Here is a 19,633-nt window from a genome sequence, read left to right as displayed (position 1 = left end):
ACACTCTCTTCTCCTTTTCCTCATCAGTCTTGTATTACAGAGCTGATCAAGATGTCGTGACATTTTACATGTTAGTTATTTAGCAGACACCCTTACCCAGAGCGAGTGCATCCATGTTCATTTTTTTTTCTTACTAGTCGCAATGTGGACGTCGAACCCACAACCCTGGCATTGCAAGCGCCATGCTCTACCAACTGAGCCTCATGGGACATCGTGACCTAAACCTTTTTACTAATTAAATCTTCAACAATTCACACACATTTCTTCTTCCCTCTGGTTTCTTGCCCTTTATTTCTCTCCCCTTCTACTTACGTATACAGTAGCTCATATTCTCCCCCCTTCCCTTCACCCCGCTTTCTCAAAGGGGAATGTGTTAACAGGGGAAGCGGATGGAAGGAGGGAGGAGAAAGCTGAGAGAGAGAATGTGAATGTGGCTCAGAGAGGGGCACAGCACCTGCTGGCTTCATCCCTGCACACTGCATTCTTCCTCTGCCAGTGATGGACTGTTTAAGAGGACAAAGAAGGAAGAAAGAAGGCCTGAACAAAGAATAGTGAAAAAGCTCTTTGAGGAATGAGGATTTTCCTGCATTGATTTGAGTCCCAGTGCTTCTCTGACATGTTTGGATTGCCTGCTCTTTTCTTCCCTGTAAATCCACTAATTTTCTGTGCTGGGAGAAGATGTCGAAGTTCATCTCAATTTCGGCAGTTATAATCTAACAGATTAAACAAAATGTACAAAACTTTCCAATCTGGAGGTTGATAAATAAGATTCTTTGAGAATAATCAGCAGCCGCCCACTGCCTGCAAGGATCAACTGGAGTGCTATGGTTGAAAGGAAGGGGACACAATAGACACCCCCTACCTCAACCCTCTCTTTTATGCTCTCCATCCAACACACATGGGCACACTGCCAACTCGGAATCTTAAGAACTCTCATTCAAAGAAACCCCCTAAAATAAGGACTTGTTAAAAGCCAGGACACATTCTCTCTCCCAGTCCTTGTGTTTTTCCCCTTTCATTTCCCCACGAGAAGAGGAATTTTTGCTTGATTATTCTCCATCATGGCAACTGGGGTTTCTAAAATTGCCATTCCAGCAGCATTTCGTCAGATTTGTGAATTTGTGAGTATTGTCAGCAATTGATCCTCCAAAGGTCTCTCTCTCTCTTTCAATTTTCATTCTGCTTTACTCCCTCGGTCTCTCCACTCCTCTCTCGCCTCCTGCTTACACATTAACTCCTCCCCCCCACTACCCATTGTCTCTCTACAGTATCAGGCTGAGGGGATGCCATAGCCTACTCGCTCCAGCGAGGACACAGCCAGAAGATGAGGAAATGGAGGTAAGTGAAAGATTTATTACATCGAATAAATCTGCCCATCAGTAAACTGTGGGCTTAGGGCTAGTGTGTGAAAGCTACTTGTCCATGTTTTGGTAATTGTTATCTGGTTGTAAGAAAAAGGCAGCTTCAAATAAGAAGATCTTACTGTTGTTCTTCTTCTTACAGAATTCAGTGTTTGGTCTGTGATAGTGACTGTGTAGTCTGACAGTAGTAGGTGCATGTGTATTGAATGAATAGTGGGTTGCAATGTGACTCGCTAGACATTTGATTGCTGTCCCTTATTCCTGTGTATTAGGGAAACAAGCAAATACCTCTGTGAGATGGAGTTTAAAACACAACTGCAAATAATGGAATGTATCGTATCCTGCACTGTAATAGTGAAGGGCAACCCAGAACCTCTGCACTTAGAATCTCTTTTTATCTTCATTTTGTTTTGTCCATTACTCCACAGTATGTGTGATTACATTCCACACAGACATATATTACATGCACACTGACATACACTTCTGGTGTGTCTGACAGTGTGACAATGACTTCAATTGGCTCCCAGTGGAGATGAAACGTTGTAGGATGTTTGGGATTAGTGCTAATCCTCCTGGCTGTGCTTCCCTGAGATTCACCTTATCGTCTGGCCAGTGTCTGACTCACAGCAGAGCAGAGCAGAGGCCTTGCTAATTTATGCCTGGACATGCATCAGTAGGCTCCCTGGCGTTATGGGATCTGAAGGAGGGAGGGGGCCAGAGGGGCTGTCAACCCAGGGTTTGAATTGGGTGTCTGGGGAAAGGAGACTTATTAGGGGTGTGAGAGCTCACTGCCTTCCAAAAAAGTGAGCAGGGAATATTCTCACCAATAATAGCCATCTAATGTCTGCCGGACAAATGAATGATCACCCTGGCTGGCTGGGAGACTATTAGAACAGAATAATAATGAGATGGGACAATAGTACAATGGCAGGCAAGATGGTACAGTAAGTTACTAGAACATTGTCATATATTTTAGGTACTGTAGAGCCTTCATATCTAAAGCATTAATTCCAGGTACAAAGGACAGTGCAAATCAAGCTCTGAATGTACTGTAGCCTTAGTTCTATTGTATTTTGACCTGTCCTCTGAACACTTTCGGTCTGAAGATGGCCTGGCTCTTTTGCACCTATAATACAGCCATATACACTGAGTGTACCAAACATTAGGAACACCTTCCTAATATTAAGTTGCACCTCCTTTTATCCTCAAAACAGCCTCAATTTGTCAGGGCATGGACTCTACAAGGTGTCGAAAGCGTTCCACAGGGATGCTGGCCCCATGTTGACTCCAATGCTTCCCACAGTTGTGTCAAGTTGGCTGGATGTCCTTTGGGTGGTGGACCATTCTTGATACATACAGGAAATTGAAACTGAAAATGAAAAACCCAGCAGCATTGCAGTTCTTGACACAAACCGGTGCGCCTGGCACCTAATACCATACCCCGTTCAAAGGCACTTCAACCTTTTGTCTTGTCCATTCACCCTCTGAATGGCACATATACACAATTCATGTCTCAATTGTCTAAAGGCTTAAAAATCCTTCTTTAACCTGTCTCCTCCCCTTTATCTACAAGGATTGAAGTGGATTTACCAGTGACATCAATACGGGATCATAGTTTTCACCTGGATTCACCTGGTCAGTTTATGTCATGGAAAGAGCAGGTGTTCTTAATGTTTTAATATACTCAGTCTACAAACCCCACATGGACAAAGTGCAGGTTTAAGAACAAAATTGGTTGGCAGTCTATAATCGTCCTACCCTCTTTGTGTTTTGTCTGAATAACTGTCCACTGCAGAGCAGAAGCCCTGTTCTGCAGTGGACAGTCACAGCCGTACAGGAAGCTTTGTGCTCGAGTTCAGAGGAAAAAAAAGCTTGCCTCAATGGGGCTTTTGTTGTTTGAGTTGGAGACACAGAAAGCACCAGAAACCCTGAACACTGACTGACAAATACCTGGCCCCCCTGTGCCTCAAATACCTCAGCTTTGCTCTCGATACAATTTCAACAAATACTGCCTCTGTCCTCCTCAGTTCCCCATTTTCTTCCCTGAGCTAGACTACAGCATCCAGGCATTTTATGTTTGTACTTTTTCCTCAGCAGAGATGGCCAGCTTGAATGACCTGAATAAAGTGAACAGGGGAAGTGTCTGACTGGTACAGACCAATAAAGAGAAGGGGAGAGTTAACAGTGATTGAGTTAAAGGCCCAATGTAGTCAAAAACATGATTTCCCTGTGTTTTATATATATTTCCACACTATGAAATTGTGAAAATGATGATAATGCCATTTTAGTGTAAGGACATTTAGAAAATAGAGCCTGAATTTCCACCTGTTCTTGTGGCCTTCCTGGTGACATCAGCAGGCGGTGAATTAGTTCATAGACCAATAAGAAACAGAGTTCCAAACCTCTCTGTCAAAAACAGCTAGTGTTCAGTTTCCCCCTCCCCACCAGACCACTCCCAGAGAGTCCTAGCAAAATCCTTGGTTGAGAAATTGCTCTTTACTAAGAAGCACATTTTTTTTATAACTTTCTGAACATTTTAAACAAAAACAATCACAGTAAGGTACTTAATTGTTACCCAGAAATTATTTGATATTAAGATAAAAAAATGGCTGCATTGGACCTTTAACAGTGATTTATGTATTTCAGTCAGAAGGGCTGCACAGAAGACATTGCACTAATGGTAGGTACAGTTGGCCCCTTTGTTAAATAACGTGTTTGGATGTCTTTCTCTATAGCTTTGGGTATGCTGTATAGGGAATTGGTTTGCAACAGAAGAAAAATCCTTTCTATTGCATTGTTTTTTATTAAAAAATATTCTTGAGGTGTGAGAGTTGTGTGTTTTGGACTTATCCTGGAAACACTGTTAGGCTACCAGTTTTGATTGAACAAGGCTGAGTCTCTAAAAATAGCATATCGTAAATGGGCAGACTGTTCTGTCCATGCAACTAAAGCTTATCGTCCAGTTCCCAATCCCAAATATTGCCTCTGTTTGCACAAAGATTTTGTTAATTACCCAAAACTGCTTAGTTCTCTGTGTCTCAGTCATGAATGAATCAATGCTGAGGTCATTCTCCAATCCTTTGTCTGTGGTTCCAAAAGTCAAGAATAGGCCTGCCACTGAATAGAAATGACTGTTTACGTAATCTGTCTTGTATTCACTGCTTCCCTTTAAAACCACAAACACCCTTTTGATTAACGCTTTACCTTTTCCCTTTAGACATTGATTGAAAGATTTGGAAAGAGTATTTCTGTAATTGGGTATTAAATGGCTTGCAGATAGATATTTTTGAATGATGCGTTGAATAGGGATCACTGTACATATAGCCTAATATTTGAGTTTCCTCCGCCAAAAACACAAGTCTTGTTCATTCACCGAGGAATCAGTTGGAAAAATAAAAGAATAATGAGATACTATAATTTATTTCCTCCGAGGCCTTGAATACTAACAGTACAGTTTCTTTGGTCAATTATTGAAAGGGATATGAGTTTTAAATCCTGACCAGTGCAACCTGCAACCTGCCCTTGTTATAATTACTCTTTTTCCAGTTTTTGATATTAAAATAATCTGTCTCGACATATTGCTGCATAACATTTTGGAGGCTAATAAACAAAAGAAGCACAATGGGACTATTCAGAAGTTTGTTGTTTTTCCCTGATCATTTAGTCACGCCTGTGTTCTATGGCTTTCTATTCCTATGTGATTTCTCTCTGGTATGTCATGTAGGGTTTAAAGCCATTGTGTACAGAGTGGAAACGCAACCAGGGTACCGACTGTATTCTAAACATAGACCATGAGGAAGGAATATAATTTTGCCTCTATCACTTGCATATAGTCATAGCCTCTTTAATTATTGTACATCTATTATTTATTGATTCATAGGGCGGCACACAATTGGCCCAGCGTTGTCCGGATGAGTGGAGGGTTTGGCCGGGGCTAGGCCATCATTGTAAAATAAGAATTTGTTCTTAACTGACTTGCCTAGTTAAATAAAGGTTAAATAAAATAAAAAATAACCATCGATATCACAAAATCTGGTCTCCAAATCAACAATAGGATCTTCATATAACATTTTAAATAGACAAATAATATTTTTTGTCAGAAAATGTATCAAATCAGCTGTCCATCATTTAGTGATAGCCTAAAGCAGAAACACCTTCTATGCTTTGTGTTGGAGATAGGATGTAGTATCCTGTCAGATCCTTATCCTCCCTCCAGCTGCTCAGTCCCCTATCTACATCTGCCTAGATGCCTAGAGCACTGTTTAAAAACCTGGCATTCCTCCCTGCCTGGAGCAAATGCAATGAGGTTTGTACTCTATCACTGACTATGTCCACATGTCAGTAAGTCTGCCTCAGTCACCTTGTTTGGCATGTGTATCCTTTTTAAACAGCTGTTATACTCACATCATCCACCTTTTCAAGGAGTAAATAAAACCTGTCTCTGAGAAAACTGCCAGGAAGATGGGAATGGCCGCTGTAGTCACTGGGTGTAATAATGTAAGACAATTGTAACAAAACGAGGACCCAAGCCCACCACTTTGACTTCATGGGAAACAAACCAAACCCAGACACATAGCCTACATACAGGTAGGCAAACTGGTAACAGGATATTTGTTACTCAAGTCCTATACTATAGGGCATAGCTTAGGCCTACCTTTCGAAGCCGGTAAACCAGTAAGCATCCTCTCTTTTCTTCTGCAAGCATGACTGTATGCTCAAGCTTCCACATTCTTCCAATGTCTTGCATTCTTTATGCCAGCCTAAATGACAGAAGATGGCAGGAAAAATGGATAACTATGGAGGGTCCGGAGGATATGGAAAACGACTGGACCAGAGGTAGGTTACATCACCTGTGGACCTCCTCATAGGTACTGTATGGGCATGTTTAGGATTATCCTGACAATGAAACATCTACAACATATATATATAATGTGTGAGTATATATATATATATATATATACACAAATATATACATACACACACACACACATATATATACACACATACACATAGATATACATACACACACACACACACACACACACACATATATACACACACACTATATATATGTATATATATATGTATATATATACGTATCTATATATATATATATATATATATACGTATATATACGATACGTTTATATACGTATATATATATATACGTATATATATAAATATATATATATATATATACGTATATATATATATATATATGTATATATATATGTATGTATGTATATACATACACACACACACACACACACTATATATATACACACACAAACACACATACAAATACATATATATATATATATATATATTATACACACACATATATATATATACACACATACAGTTGAAGTTGGAAGTTTACATACACTTAGGTTGGAGTCATTAAAACTCTTTTTTCAACCACTCCACAAATTTCTTGTTAACAAACTATAGTTTTGGCAAGTTGGTTAGGACATCTACTTTGTGCATGACACAAGTCATTTTTCCAACAATTGTTTACAAACAGATTATTTCACTTATAATTCACTGTATCACAATTCCAGTGGGTCAGAAGTTTACATACACTAAGTTGACTGTGCCTTCAAACAGCTTTGAAAATTCCCCCAAATTATGTCATGGCTTTAGAAGCTTCTGATAGGCTAATTGACATAATTCGAGTCAATTGGAGGTGTACCTGTGGATGTATTTCAAGGCCTACCTTTAAACTCAGTGCCTCTTTGCTTGACATCATGGGAAAATCAAAAGAAATCAGCCAAAACCTCAGAAAAAAATTGTAGACCTCCACAAGTCTGGTTCATCCTTGTGAGCAATTTCCAAATGCCTGAAGGTACCACGTTCATCTGTACAAACAATAGTACGCATGTATAAATACCATGGGACCACGCAGCCATCATACCGCTCAGGAAGGAGATGCATTCTGTCTCCTAGAGATGAACGTACCTTGGTGCGAAAAGTGCAAATCAATCCCAGAACAACAAACAGCAAAGGACCTTGTGAAGATGCTGGAGGAAACAGGTACAAAAGCATCTATATCCACAGTAAAACGAGTCCTATATTGACATAACCTGAAAGGCTGCCATAAAAAAGCCAGAGGTTTGCAACTGCACATGGGGACAAAGATCGTACTTTTTTGGAGAAATGTTCTCTGGTCTGATGAAACAAAAATAGAACTGTTTGGCCTTAATGACCATTGTTATGTTTGGAGGATAAAGGGTGGAGGCTTGCAAGCCGAAGAACACCATCCCAACCGTGAAGCACGGGAGTGGCAGCATCATGTTGTGGGGGTGTATTGCTGCAGGAGGGAGTGGTGCACTTCACAAAATAGATGGCATCATGAGGAAGGACAATTATGTGGATATATTGAAGCAACATCTCAAGACATCAGTCAGGAAGGTTAAGCTTGGTCGCAAATGGATCTTCCAAATGGACAATGACCTCAAGCATACTTTCAAAGTTGTGGCAAAATAGCTTAAGGACAACAAAGTCAAGGTATTGGAGTGGCCATCACAAAGCCTTGACCTCAACCCATAGAAAATTTGTGGGCAGAACTGAAAAAGCCTGTGCGAGCAAGGAGGCCTAAAAACCTGACTCGGTTACACCAGCTCTGTCAGGAGGAATGGGCCAAAATTCACCCAACTTATTGTGGGAAGCTTATGGAAGGCTACCCGAAACGTTTGGCCCAAGTTCAACAATTTAAAGGCAATGCTACCAAATACTGAGTGTATGTAAACTTCTGACCCACTGGGAATGTGATGAAAGAAATAAATGCTGAAATAATTAATTCTCTCTATTATTCTTACATTTCACATTCTGAAAATAAAGTGGTGATCCTAACTGACCTAAAACAGGGAATTTTTACTAAAATTAAATGTCAGAAATGGTGAAACTGAGTTTAAATGTATTTGACTAAAGTGTAGGTAAACTTCCGACTTTAACTGTATATATATATATATATATATATATATATATATGACAAACCTGGTAAAGTAGAAAAATCTACCTGTTGCTTCCCCAAATGATGCCCCAGCCAGCCTCACATGTAAATGTAGAAAAGTATTTAGTCAAAGTGTGATTTGAAAAAGCATTTAATCAAGACGCGACACAAAAGTCATTTGGCGCCAAATCAGAAAAAACAGCCGACAACCGAACCGTGCCTGCACTGCAGTACCAGCCAAACAAAGGTAACTATTTTAAAGGGTATGAGGGCTAAATAATGCATAAAAACGGTATCAACAACTAATGTCAGTTAATACTATTAAAGTGAAATGCCACTGACGTAGCTAAGGAATCATGATTAGTCTGATTCAATTAGCTTAGTTAGCTAACTTACTGTAGCTCCTACAGTTGCAGCTGCTTGCTTTACTGTGTTGCCTGGCAAATCAAGTAACTCGTGCCCTCTGCCCTCTACCAGGCAGCACCTGTTTCTCCGGCTGAGTGACGCCGTAGCTAGCTAGCAACGATTGCTGGTTCATTGGCATTGGACCGTCTCTTTACTTGAATAGCTAGCTTGCTAAACAAGTTGGCATATTGCTTGCTTTGGTGTATTGGTCGGCCCCGCGTGACATGCCGGTGTTTGTAGAAGACCCCGCTCAGTTCTCCAAGCCGAGACTGAAGTCGGAGTTAATAGCCCACAACGTCACCCTGCCTGCGGTGGAGAGCAAGAAGCAAGTTTATGTGGAACTATATTTGAAACATATCGTTCAGAAAAGTGCTGCAGATTTCTCTAGTGATGAGGAAGATGACGATGTTGTGGAAGTACAGGACAGTCAGGACTTTGTAAGTAGAGATATCATGTCAATCGGATGGCTAGCTAATTATTTTGTATCAAGTAGCTCGAGTGAAACGCTTTATAAAGTATACTGGATCAAAGCAACATATGTGTTCTGATCTAGATCAATTTAGCTTTCTATACCCAGTCCTAATCTATTTGGGAATAGGAATCGATCTCATATAAACTCTGATCATAAGTAATTTATTCGGTTTTATCAGCATCCAGGATTAGACCCACCCGTTGTATAATATTATGTGTCCCTCCCTTATTCAGTCATTTGCTCACCAGGGAACGTTCAAATGGTTTTAGCTTAGCAGAGGTAGTCAACTATAAACTAATACTATACTTTACTGTACTTTATACCATACTAACATTTTAGCATGCAGTGTTTACTATGTCTATGGGGTCAGATCTTCTGGTAAACTAAGTTAAACATGTTATTGATACTGTCCCAGGGTGACTGCCTATAGTGAAGGAAGGACACAAGGTTGCATGCAGCTGTTGTAACCCCATATCAACTAATACCCTGATCTCTGCAAGGTCAGCTATATAGTCGGCCTGGCTGGCTGGTCTGCAGAGGGGGGTAGGGGAGGGTGAAGGTAGCAGGGAGGGGCCCATGAAGGGGGGGGTCTTCCAGAACTGGGTCACCAATGCCATGCCATCATTCAGTGTGGTTTCACACTTAACTAGAGCTTTCAACAAGAATTAGCTTTTTGGTCTTAAATTAAGGTTAGGCATAAGGTTAGCAGTGTGGTTAAGGTTAGGTTTCAAATCAGTTTTTAAGAAGATAAGTGGTAGAAATATGCACCATCGAGAGCATCCTGACTGGTTGCATCACCGCCTGGTATGGCAACTGCTCGGCATCCGACTGTAAGGCGGTACAGAGGGAAGTGCTTACTGTAGTGGTGCTCGGGTCAGCTGTTTGTTCACCGGCCCGCAATTTCTAATGACCCATCCGGAACCGCACGACTATATGTGAAAATCTGAGGCCCTAACCTGCAAATATAGAAAATGCGCTATAGGCTACAGTCAAAGACTGCAGAACGATTTTTTTTTGACAGAGGGTGCAGGATTTTGTTTTGCCCGATTTAGATATGTTTCTGCTTATAATTTACACCATTTTGGTAGGCTATTTGTTAGTCAACTTGTCTATAATGAGATACTTGTAGCTTTTCTTTTGTTGCCCTTGACGACTAAATATACCCTTGCACAAAAGAATGAATTCTTCAATCTATAGTAGTTTACATCGGTAAAGTTTTCTGTCAACTTTTGCGGAGCAAAGACGTTTATGGACTGGGATGAAAATACAATAAAGCAATGCATATTTTATGTGGTTGAAATACTATCAACTTTTATTATGCTTTTATGATGAAGACAGCACCTCTACAGATCGTATCTAACTGAGCATTGCATTCTCTCAAGATGAAGAAAGAAATCAATCATATTTCTCCACTCCTGTTCCCAAATCCAAATGTTGCTGACGTTTGGTGTATTATTTTACTGCAAGAAATGCTTAATTTTGCAGGAGTTATTATTAATTATAAACTGTGTGCTACCAGTCCTGAATGCTGATTGGCTGACAGCCGTGGTATATCAGACCGTATACCACAGGTATGACGAAACATGTTATTTTTACTGCTCTAATTACGTTGGTAACCAGTAGCAATAAGGCACCTCGGGGGTTCGTGGTATATGGCCAATATATCACGGCTAAGGGCTGTGTCCAGGCACTCGTCGTGCCTAAGAATAGCCCTTAGCCGTGGTATATTGGCCATATACCACACCCCCTCGTGCCTTATTGCTTAAGACTAGAGCCCAATTTGCACAGGACTAGTTTTTACTAGAGAACGTTGGTTATGTATTTATTACCGTTATATCCCTTATTCCTGAGGACAATTCAGACGGGATATGCCCCCTGTAATTATTGTTTTTAGAATTGACCGTTTTGATGGAATCGACCGTTTTGACAGAATTTTTCTAGGTGTGAAGATATTTCAACAAGTCCAGCCGATAACAGGATGCACTGATAACTCGAGCTTGGTTCCCAAGTTTCTAAACCATACCAAACCATCTTTATTATAGTGTCGCCATAACATTTGAATTGAGGATGTGTGATCATAATCATTAGGATACTTTACCGATCCGCAGTAGAAGACTTCCTAAATGCCCCCCAACCTTCAGATGTGTTTAACAGTTAACTTGCACTTGATATGCATTTTTAGGCTATGGATGAGAAAGTGAACTTGTTCCAAACGTGTAGCTCAGTTGTATGCTGCTTTGCGATCTATTAACAGCAAGGGTTGCATTAAACAGGCACAGCATTTGTTTTTGATGCATTTGGCGATGTTCAATTCATTCGCACAAAACATATAAACAAAAGCATTCACTGTGAAAGTTGTTACATGTATGCCATTCATATATAGGCTATGCGTAGCACTTTGTTCAATTTATCCACTCATGTCTTGCTTCCTTGCTCAAACTGCGAGCAACACCTGTAAAACTCAGACATTTTGTCTCAAAACACAGGGATGTGGATTCACACAGGACTAGTATTATTAACAGTAGGTTATTCTGGTTAGTCGTCCAGATTTCAGTTTTCATTTAACCCATTTCAACAGTAGGCTACAGTTCCCCTGACATGCCATAGGCCTATTTGAAGTCCAGTCTTGTGACTGTCAAATTTGTAAAGCACCTCACAATCATCACATCATTTTTTTTTTTTTTTTATTCAAACAGCTCTCCTGTGAAGTTGTGACTTGTGACATACGCCTAGTTTCCTGAATCGGGTCACATAACATAGCTGGCACTGCTATCATCCTCTTTTACCACTTCACCAAATCTTTTCCTAACATTACTTGTCTGGCCCTCCCTTCTCTTTATTTTCAACTCTCCTTTCGCAGCATTTATCTTATTATTTTTGCCTCCGTGGATTGATGTTAACGTTTTCTGCCCATTCCCAAAAGCATCATTTGGGGATTGGCTGTGTAGGCAATTTGGTGAGCATACAGTTAAGCCCTAAAGTTTAGGGTTATGCACTAATTCCAGATAGCCTAAAATAATGAAAGAAAAACCTCAATGTACATTATGTAAATTGCACAATAATTATACATTTGTTTTTTTAAAGGTATTGTTTCTCTTTATTCCACCTGCCAGCCACCCACCCGCCCTACAGCCACACAATATTTAATGACCCTAAACCCAGCCTGCGGGGACTGGCGGGTTATGAGTCAACCCGTGCATCACTATCATACCGCCCAGTACATCACTGGGGCCAAGCTTCCTGCCATCCAGGACCTCTATACTAGGCGTGTCAGAGGAAGCCCCAAAGAATTGTCAGACTCCAGCCACCCAAGTCATAGCCTGTTCTCTCTGCTACCGCACGGCAAGTGGTACCAGAGCGTCAAGTGTAGGTCGAAAAGGCTCCTTAACAGCTTCTACCCCCAAGCCATAAATCTGCTGAACAACTAATCAAATGGATACCTGGACTATTTGCATTGACCCCCCCCCCCCCTTTTTCTTTTTTTTAACACTGCTGTTTATTATCTATCCGTAGTCACTTTACCCTTACCCACATGTTCATATTACCTTGACTAACCTGTACCCCATTCACATTGACTCGGTACCCCCTGTATATAGCCTCATTATTGTTATTTTATTATGTCACTTTTTTCTGTTTATTTAGTAAATATTTTCTTAACTGCATTGTTGGATAAGGGCTTGTAAGTAAGCGTTTCACAGTAAGGTGTACACCTGTTGTTTTCAGCACATTTGACAAATTCGATTTGATTTGGTTAGCTGTAATGGTGACTTTGGCTCTGGTAACTAGCGACACCCGGGGTTGTGTTCTCAGATGTCTTCTCAGCTGCTTTCTCTGGTCGAACACATGCTTGATGCTTTCAAAGGCTGCTGCTGCTGTACCTGATTGTCGTCTTTGCAACTTACAGTACTGTCAGCTAGTCTGCTAATCTGTCAATTAATATATATGTTTGATTCAGCATTCAATTGTCATTATAGTAGACATGATACATGTATGTTTCTATCATTATGATCAACATGACTGTGTTTTACCCTGTCTAGTTTAAGAGACAGTTCTCAGTTATGGTAAAAGTTGTGAAATGTGTTTTCATCATACATGGTAATTTCCTGTCCCCACAGGAAGAGGAGGAGAAAGATCCAGAGATGTTAGACCCCAGTGTACTGACAGATGACAAGCTCAAGACCACACTGCTCAAATATGGAGTGGAAGCTGGACCCATTGTCGGTGAGATTATTCCCAGGCTACTCTGTTTACAGACGGTCTATTTATCTATATTATTATACAATGTATTCTCATCTAATATTTGTGTGATAGCCACCACTAGGTCTATATATGAGAGGAAGTTGCAGAGGCTACTAAAACCTGCCCAGCCCAGGCAGAACGGTGGCACAGGGGATGCAGACCAGTACTCAGACAGTGAAGGGGAGGAAGAGACGGGTATGATCATTAAGATGTAACTTTCTAATGTCAACTTTGGGATCAGGGTGAAGTGTTTGTGTATATATATATATATATATATATATGATGTATACATACTATGTGTATATATAGTACTTTGGACACACCTACTCATTCAAAGATGTTTCCTTATTTTTACAATTTTCTACATTGTAGAATAATAGTGAAGACATAAACTATGAAATAACACATTTGGAATCATGTAGTAACCAAAAAAGTGTTCAATGACAGCTTTGCACACTCTTGGCATTCTCTCAACCAGCTTTTCCAATTGTCTTGAAGGAGTTCCCACATATGCTGAGCACTCGCTGGCTGCGTTTCCTTCAACTCATCCCAAACCATCTCAGTTAGGTTGAGGTCGGGTGATCTGATGTGGCACTCCTTCGCTGTCCTTCTTGGTCAAATAGCCCTTACACAGCCTGGAGGTTTGTTGGGTCATTGTCCTGTTGAAAAACAAATGATAGTCCCACTAAGCGCAAACCAGATGGGATATCGCTGCAGAATGCTATGGTAGCCATGCTGGTTAAGTGTGCCTTGAATTCTAAATAAATCACTGACAGTGTCACCAGCAAAGCACCCCCCACACATCACACCTTCTCATGCTTCACGGTGGGAACCACCCATGCGGAGATCATCCGTTCAACTACTCTGCGTCTCACAAAGACACGGCGGATGGAACCAAAAATCTCAAATTTGGACTCATCAAACCAAAGGACAGATTTCCACCGGTCTAATGTCCATTGCTTGTGTTTTTTAGCCCAAGTAAGTATTTTCTTATTGGTGTCCTTTAGTAGTGGTTTCTTTGCAGCAATTAGACCATGAAGGCCTGATTCACACAGTCTCCTCTGAACAGTTGATGTTGACATGTCTGTTACTTGATCTCTGTGAGGCATTTATTTGGGCTGCAATTTCTTAGGCTGGTAACTCTAATGAACGTATCCTCTGCAGCAGAGGTAACTCTGCGTCATCCATTCATGTGGCGGCCCTCATGAGAGCCAGTTTCATCATAGCACTTGATGGGTTTTGCAACTGCACTTGAAGAAACTTTTTCAAAGTACTTGACATTTTCAGGATTGTCTGACCTTCATGTCTTAAAGTAATGATGGACTGTTGTTTCTCTTTGCTTATTTGAGCTGTTCTTGCCATAATATGGACTTCGTCTTTTACCAAATCTTCTTTATTCCACCCCTACCTTATCACAACTGATTGGCTCAAACGCATTAAGAAGGGAAATAAATCCCACATTTGAACTTTTAACAAGGCACACCTGTTAATTGAAATGCATTCCAGGTGACTACCTCATGAAGTTGGTTGAGAGAACGCCAAGAGTGCAAAGCTGTCATCAAGGCAGAGGAATATAAGAATATAAAATATATTTTGATTTGTTTAACCCTTTTTTTTTTTTTTTTGGTTCCTACATGATTCCATATGTGTTAGTTCATAGTTTTGATGTCTTCACTATTATTCTATAATATTGTAAAATAAATAAATAACCCTTGAATGAGTAGATGTGTCAACTTTTGACTGGTAATGTATATGTGTTGATAAATAAAATGCCCTCATACTGTGCTGATATACCAGCAATCAATCTAATCTAATGGGTTTCTGCCTCTGATTTTGCAGGTTCACAACAAGGAAGCCCAGAGACGGTGTCATTAATGGAGGAAAACCTGCACGTTGACATGTGGGTGAGTGCATTCATACTCTGGTTTTAAGACCTGTGATCAAAGCAAAGATCAGTACCTATGTTCAGCCTCTCATTCCTTTCTTTAAGAATAGTAAATGTCCTTTGCAGTTACAGTATGTCATGTTCCTCAAGATATGAAAGGAGAGAACATTGCCTGCAGTGCCATCTGGTGGCAGTAATTGTTATCTCTGGACATGGATCTAATAATGAAAACTCTCACTGTAAAGATGTTATATTTTAGGAGTGGTTCTCAGCTAAGTTATTCCTTACTTTTAATAGATGGTACCGCACTCATGGAATAATAAAAACACGGAATATCACAATCATCAGTGTTTTATGCCTTTGTCCAGAATGGTAAATCTGCCTATTCATTATACCACCAGCACCATTATGTATTATTTATTCACAAATTCAATGTTTTAAAATGGGTGATGGAATTATTTCATGAGGGTAATGCTTTTGTGTAATGGGATGATAATGGTGCCACCCTGGCAGCTGTTTCGAAGAGATCCGGGCCGCTTTGAATTCGATCCCAGGAGGAATGCAGGGTATCATGGGAATGTGGCTGAGTTGTCTGCCACAACAGAGTGGGGGCAGCAGCTTCCCCCCTCACCTGTTACCCCTGGGCATGTGCTGAGCAGAACATCCTCTGTACTAGGACTGCCCACAGATTTAGGCATATACCACTACACTCACCTAACGTCCTCCCACTGTAACACTTTCATAACGACTTACTTTTTAAGGACATTCCTCTTCAATGGGCATGGGATCTCTCCCCTTCTGCTAGCAATTCATTTAATATATACTGAACGAAAAAATATAAACGCAACATGCAACAATTTCAACGGTTTTACTGAGTTGCAGTTCATATAAGGAAATCAGTCAATTGAAATGAATTCATAAAAATTAAATACAATTTTCTTTGTCACATGTGCCGAATACAACAGGTGAAATACTTACAAGCCCTTAACCAATGATGCTTTAACACTTATTTTTCTTAAATATTCTTAAGTAAAAAAACAAAACAAAAGTAACAATATAATTAAACGTCAGCAGTAAAATAACAATAGCGAGGCTATATACGGGCTACCGGTACAGAGTCAATGTGCAGGGGCACCGGTTAGTCGAGGTAATATGTACATGTAGGTAGAGTTAAAGTGACTATGCATAGATAATAAACAGAGAGTAGTCCTGGGCAGGGGAGCAGCCATAGGAGGGCATAGGCCCACCCACTTGGGAGCCAGGCCCACTCACTGGGGAGCCAGGCCCAGCCAATCAGAATGAGTTTTCCCCACAAAAGGGCTTTATTACAGACAGAAAAACTCCTCCGTTTCATCAGTTGTCCGGGTGGCTGGTCTCAGACGATCCTGCAGGTGAAGAAGCCGGAAGTGGAGGTCCTAGGTTGGCGTGGTTACACGTGGTCTGCGGTTGTGAAGCCGGTTGGACGTACTGCCAAATTCTCTAAAATGACGGAGGCGGCTTATGGTAGAGAAATTAACATTCAATTCTCTGGCAATAGCTTTGGTGGACATTCCTGCAGTCAGCATGCCAATTGCACACTCCTTCAACTTGAGACATCTGTGGCATTGTGTTGTGTGACAAAACTGCACATTTAAGAGTGGCCATTTATTGTCCCCAGCACAAGGTACACCTGTGTAATGATCATGCTGTTTAATCAGCTTCTTGATATGCCATAACAGTCAGGTGGATGGATTATCTTGGCAAAGGAGAAATGCTCACTAACAGGGAAGTAAACAAATTTGTGCACAAAATTTGAGAGAAATAAGATTTTTGTGCATATGGAACATTTCTGGGATATTTAATTTTAGCTCATGAAACATAGGACAAACACTTTACATTTTGCGTTTAGAGTTTTGTTCAGTATAAAATGTGAATGAGTCTGGGCACTCTTTTCTCACTCCAAAGATGGTGCAAGGATTTTGGTGGGTTTCTTTCACTTATGGAGAGTATCTTCTAAGGGATCTCAAGCAAGCTGTTGGTGTATATTTATTTTTAAGTTCTGTCCTAACCCCTGCAGCTGTCGCCCCAGTCTGTGTCTCTGAGAGGCGGTTGTGATGTTGACTCCTCCTCTTCGTTCTCTCAGAGCTTCAGCATTACTCAGATGGTGGAGGAGGGAAGTTTGTTTTGAACTGGTTTTGGTATCTAGTCTTAATGATCATATTTACTATGTAAAATATGCAATTCTATCAATCTCCACTGGAGTGATGAGGGAGTGATATGCTGTATTTACCTTTTCCTCTGGAACTACAGTTTGAGAGTCGGATCCCTCTCTCCAGTAGTGGACCAGAAATCAAGAGAGGGAACAACAGGAGTAGTAATCAAGGACCTTGCCCCAGGCCCTACTGGGTCAGTAGTACTCACAAACAGTTCAATAATCTTATCAGTGACAGGCTGGTGTTGGTGGTTATAGGGTTTCTTTGATTCACTGGGCTGTGGTAAACATTGTGGGTGTACAGGGCTGAGAGGGAAATGAGGATGTAACATTTAATTTGCGTTGTTTCTCACCTATTTTAGCAGGAAGCGGCGACAGTGGACAAGTATACGATGACAAACAGATCCCTATTCATCACCCCTAAGACATCCCTTTTCAAACGGCAAATCAAGGCACATACATTAGCTTGTTTACCCAAGTCTTTTAGATTCTTTCTTTATGCTCTTTCAACAGTTCATATACTTGTGCTTTCATGTCTACATGCAGATCTGCTCACTCTATTACTCTGTTTATAAATTGACTGTCAGTATGTGAGTTTAATTAGGTGGGTCTTCATGTATATAACCAAGCCAGTGGTTTAATTAGTGCTCATTCATACCTAAATTAATGTTTTACTAAGAAAAGGTTGATACATTAGTTGACTGTACTTTCACTTGAGGACTTTAATCTTATGGTCTAGCTAGCACAATAACCACAAGTGTCTATCTGACTTTCCTGTTTCCCCTAACTTTTAATGACCTATTTTGGACATTCCACCTGACCTGTTTTAAGGTGGTGAGGGCGGACACTGGTGTGGACACTTCTCTTTCCTCTCATCTATTTTGGTGTGTGTCAGTCTCTGATATGTGCTTCTGTTTGTCTGGTCTTTAGGAGCCAGTCACAGATGTTCTGATGGAGATGTTCCCAGAGACAGAACCCACACCAACTGGCATTGCGTAAGTCCAGTCTCTCATAAAAATACACTACACAGTAGACTATAAATTAAGGAAGCCTGCAGTCACATCAGGCTTTGTCCAAACCTGGTTAAGCAGTCAGTTGCTACCGGTATTTTAATTGAAAGGTACCCTGTCTGGGTTATTCTGCAATCTATTGGTTCCTTCATATACAGTACTAAAACAAAACGCATCAGCCCCAGCAGCTCTTTAGGACCAGGGTTAGAGAATTCTGGTTTACATCCTATCTAAGTCTACTTATATTCCATGTACCTATAGTATTTGAGTACGACGATGTTGCTAATTCCCCCCTTTATTCCAGTGCCACACGTCGGAGGCCTATCAAGGGTGCAGCGGGGCGACCGGTCCAGTTTAAATACCCAGACCTCCCTGCTAGTCCCATGACCCTACAGCGATGGGCAGTGGAGCCTCGCCTGGTTCCTCTGTGGGTCCAGATCCTGGTCTTCTTCATCGTGGCCTGCCTCCTCTACCTCATCTATGCTTCCATGGAAGATGGCTTGGCCAATCCCTTTGTGGCTTTGCTGGACAACCTCAGCATGGAGACGGAGACTGAGGGGCTGTCCCTCCAGGCTGAACCCTAGGATATTCCCCTGCTCCTCCTCAATACTCCACACATTGGTTTACAGTTGTTGTGCGGAACATAATTTTGTTACCATCATTCAAAGCCTTTAAAAAAAAATCTATATATGGCTCTGGTGTCATTCTCCTTTGGACAATCCTGTTGGTTTGAAAGTGTTATGGCGAAACCTACTGTGCTGTTCAAATGCATACAGGATCAGTGCAAGTGCAGAAAACAAGTGACTAGGCCTACATTTTTTAAAATAATAAAAACATGTATGAAATTTGTAACTTAATGGAGTTTTTGTATTTAATAAAAGTATGTTTCAATGACAAATTCATGGAGTTACAGTATAAGTTACACTGTTGGTTTTGTTCGTGGCCTTGTTATGAAAAACAAGTCAAGCATGATGTGGAGCTCACCAAAGATGTGGTCAAGACAAAATGCCAGGGATTTCAGTGTAATATGAAACATGCTAGTTTTTTGTTGATTTTTCAAGAGCTGCTTATTGTGTAGTTGTCTGAGTTAATTTGAATAAAGAGCATTTGACATGTTCT

The 19,633-nt window shown here is 40.7% G+C and overlaps 1 protein-coding gene across 7 annotated transcripts; it reads left to right on the top strand.

Moving 5' to 3' along the window:
• Positions 1 to 1,254: 1,254 nt before the first annotated feature.
• lemd1 (LEM domain containing 1) lies at positions 1,255 to 19,632 on the top strand. 7 transcript variants are annotated; one of them, XM_014146529.3, is made up of 9 exons: positions 8,449 to 8,559; positions 8,790 to 9,154; positions 13,305 to 13,410; positions 13,501 to 13,623; positions 15,268 to 15,332; positions 17,603 to 17,698; positions 17,870 to 17,956; positions 18,435 to 18,499; positions 18,819 to 19,632. In XM_014146529.3, the coding sequence occupies exons 2-9, from the start codon at positions 8,942 to 8,944 to the stop codon at positions 19,096 to 19,098; spliced, it is 1,035 nt and encodes a 344-aa protein (XP_014002004.1). In that variant the 5' UTR covers positions 8,449 to 8,559; positions 8,790 to 8,941; the 3' UTR covers positions 19,099 to 19,632. The 7 variants fall into 7 exon arrangements, with proteins under 7 accessions (XP_014002009.1, XP_014002007.1, XP_014002004.1 ...); XM_014146528.3 differs by having other exon boundaries at positions 8,450 to 8,559; positions 17,867 to 17,956; XM_014146534.3 differs by lacking the exons at positions 8,449 to 8,559; positions 8,790 to 9,154 and adding an exon at positions 1,255 to 1,338 and having other exon boundaries at positions 17,867 to 17,956.
• The last annotated feature ends 1 nt before the right edge of the window (position 19,633 follows it).

Source organism: Salmo salar, chromosome 15 (assembly GCF_965601325.2).
Source record: "Salmo salar chromosome 15, fSalSal1, whole genome shotgun sequence".
In the NCBI taxonomy this organism is placed as follows: domain Eukaryota; kingdom Metazoa; phylum Chordata; class Actinopteri; order Salmoniformes; family Salmonidae; genus Salmo; species Salmo salar.
This window is presented reverse-complemented; position numbering and strand designations above follow the sequence as displayed.

What these genes read in the sequence shown, in the direction of transcription:
- lemd1 (XM_014146528.3), top strand. Translation starts at nt 8,942, where the DNA reads ATGCCGGTGTTTGTAGAAGACCCCGCTCAGTTCTCCAAGCCGAGACTG. An exon ending in TTTTCAAACGGCAAATCAAG is followed by an intron (nt 17,957 to 18,434) that starts GCACATACATTA and finishes TCTGGTCTTTAG; the next exon opens with GAGCCAGTCACAGATGTTCT. An exon ending in CCCACACCAACTGGCATTGC is followed by an intron (nt 18,500 to 18,818) that starts GTAAGTCCAGTC and finishes CCTTTATTCCAG; the next exon opens with TGCCACACGTCGGAGGCCTA.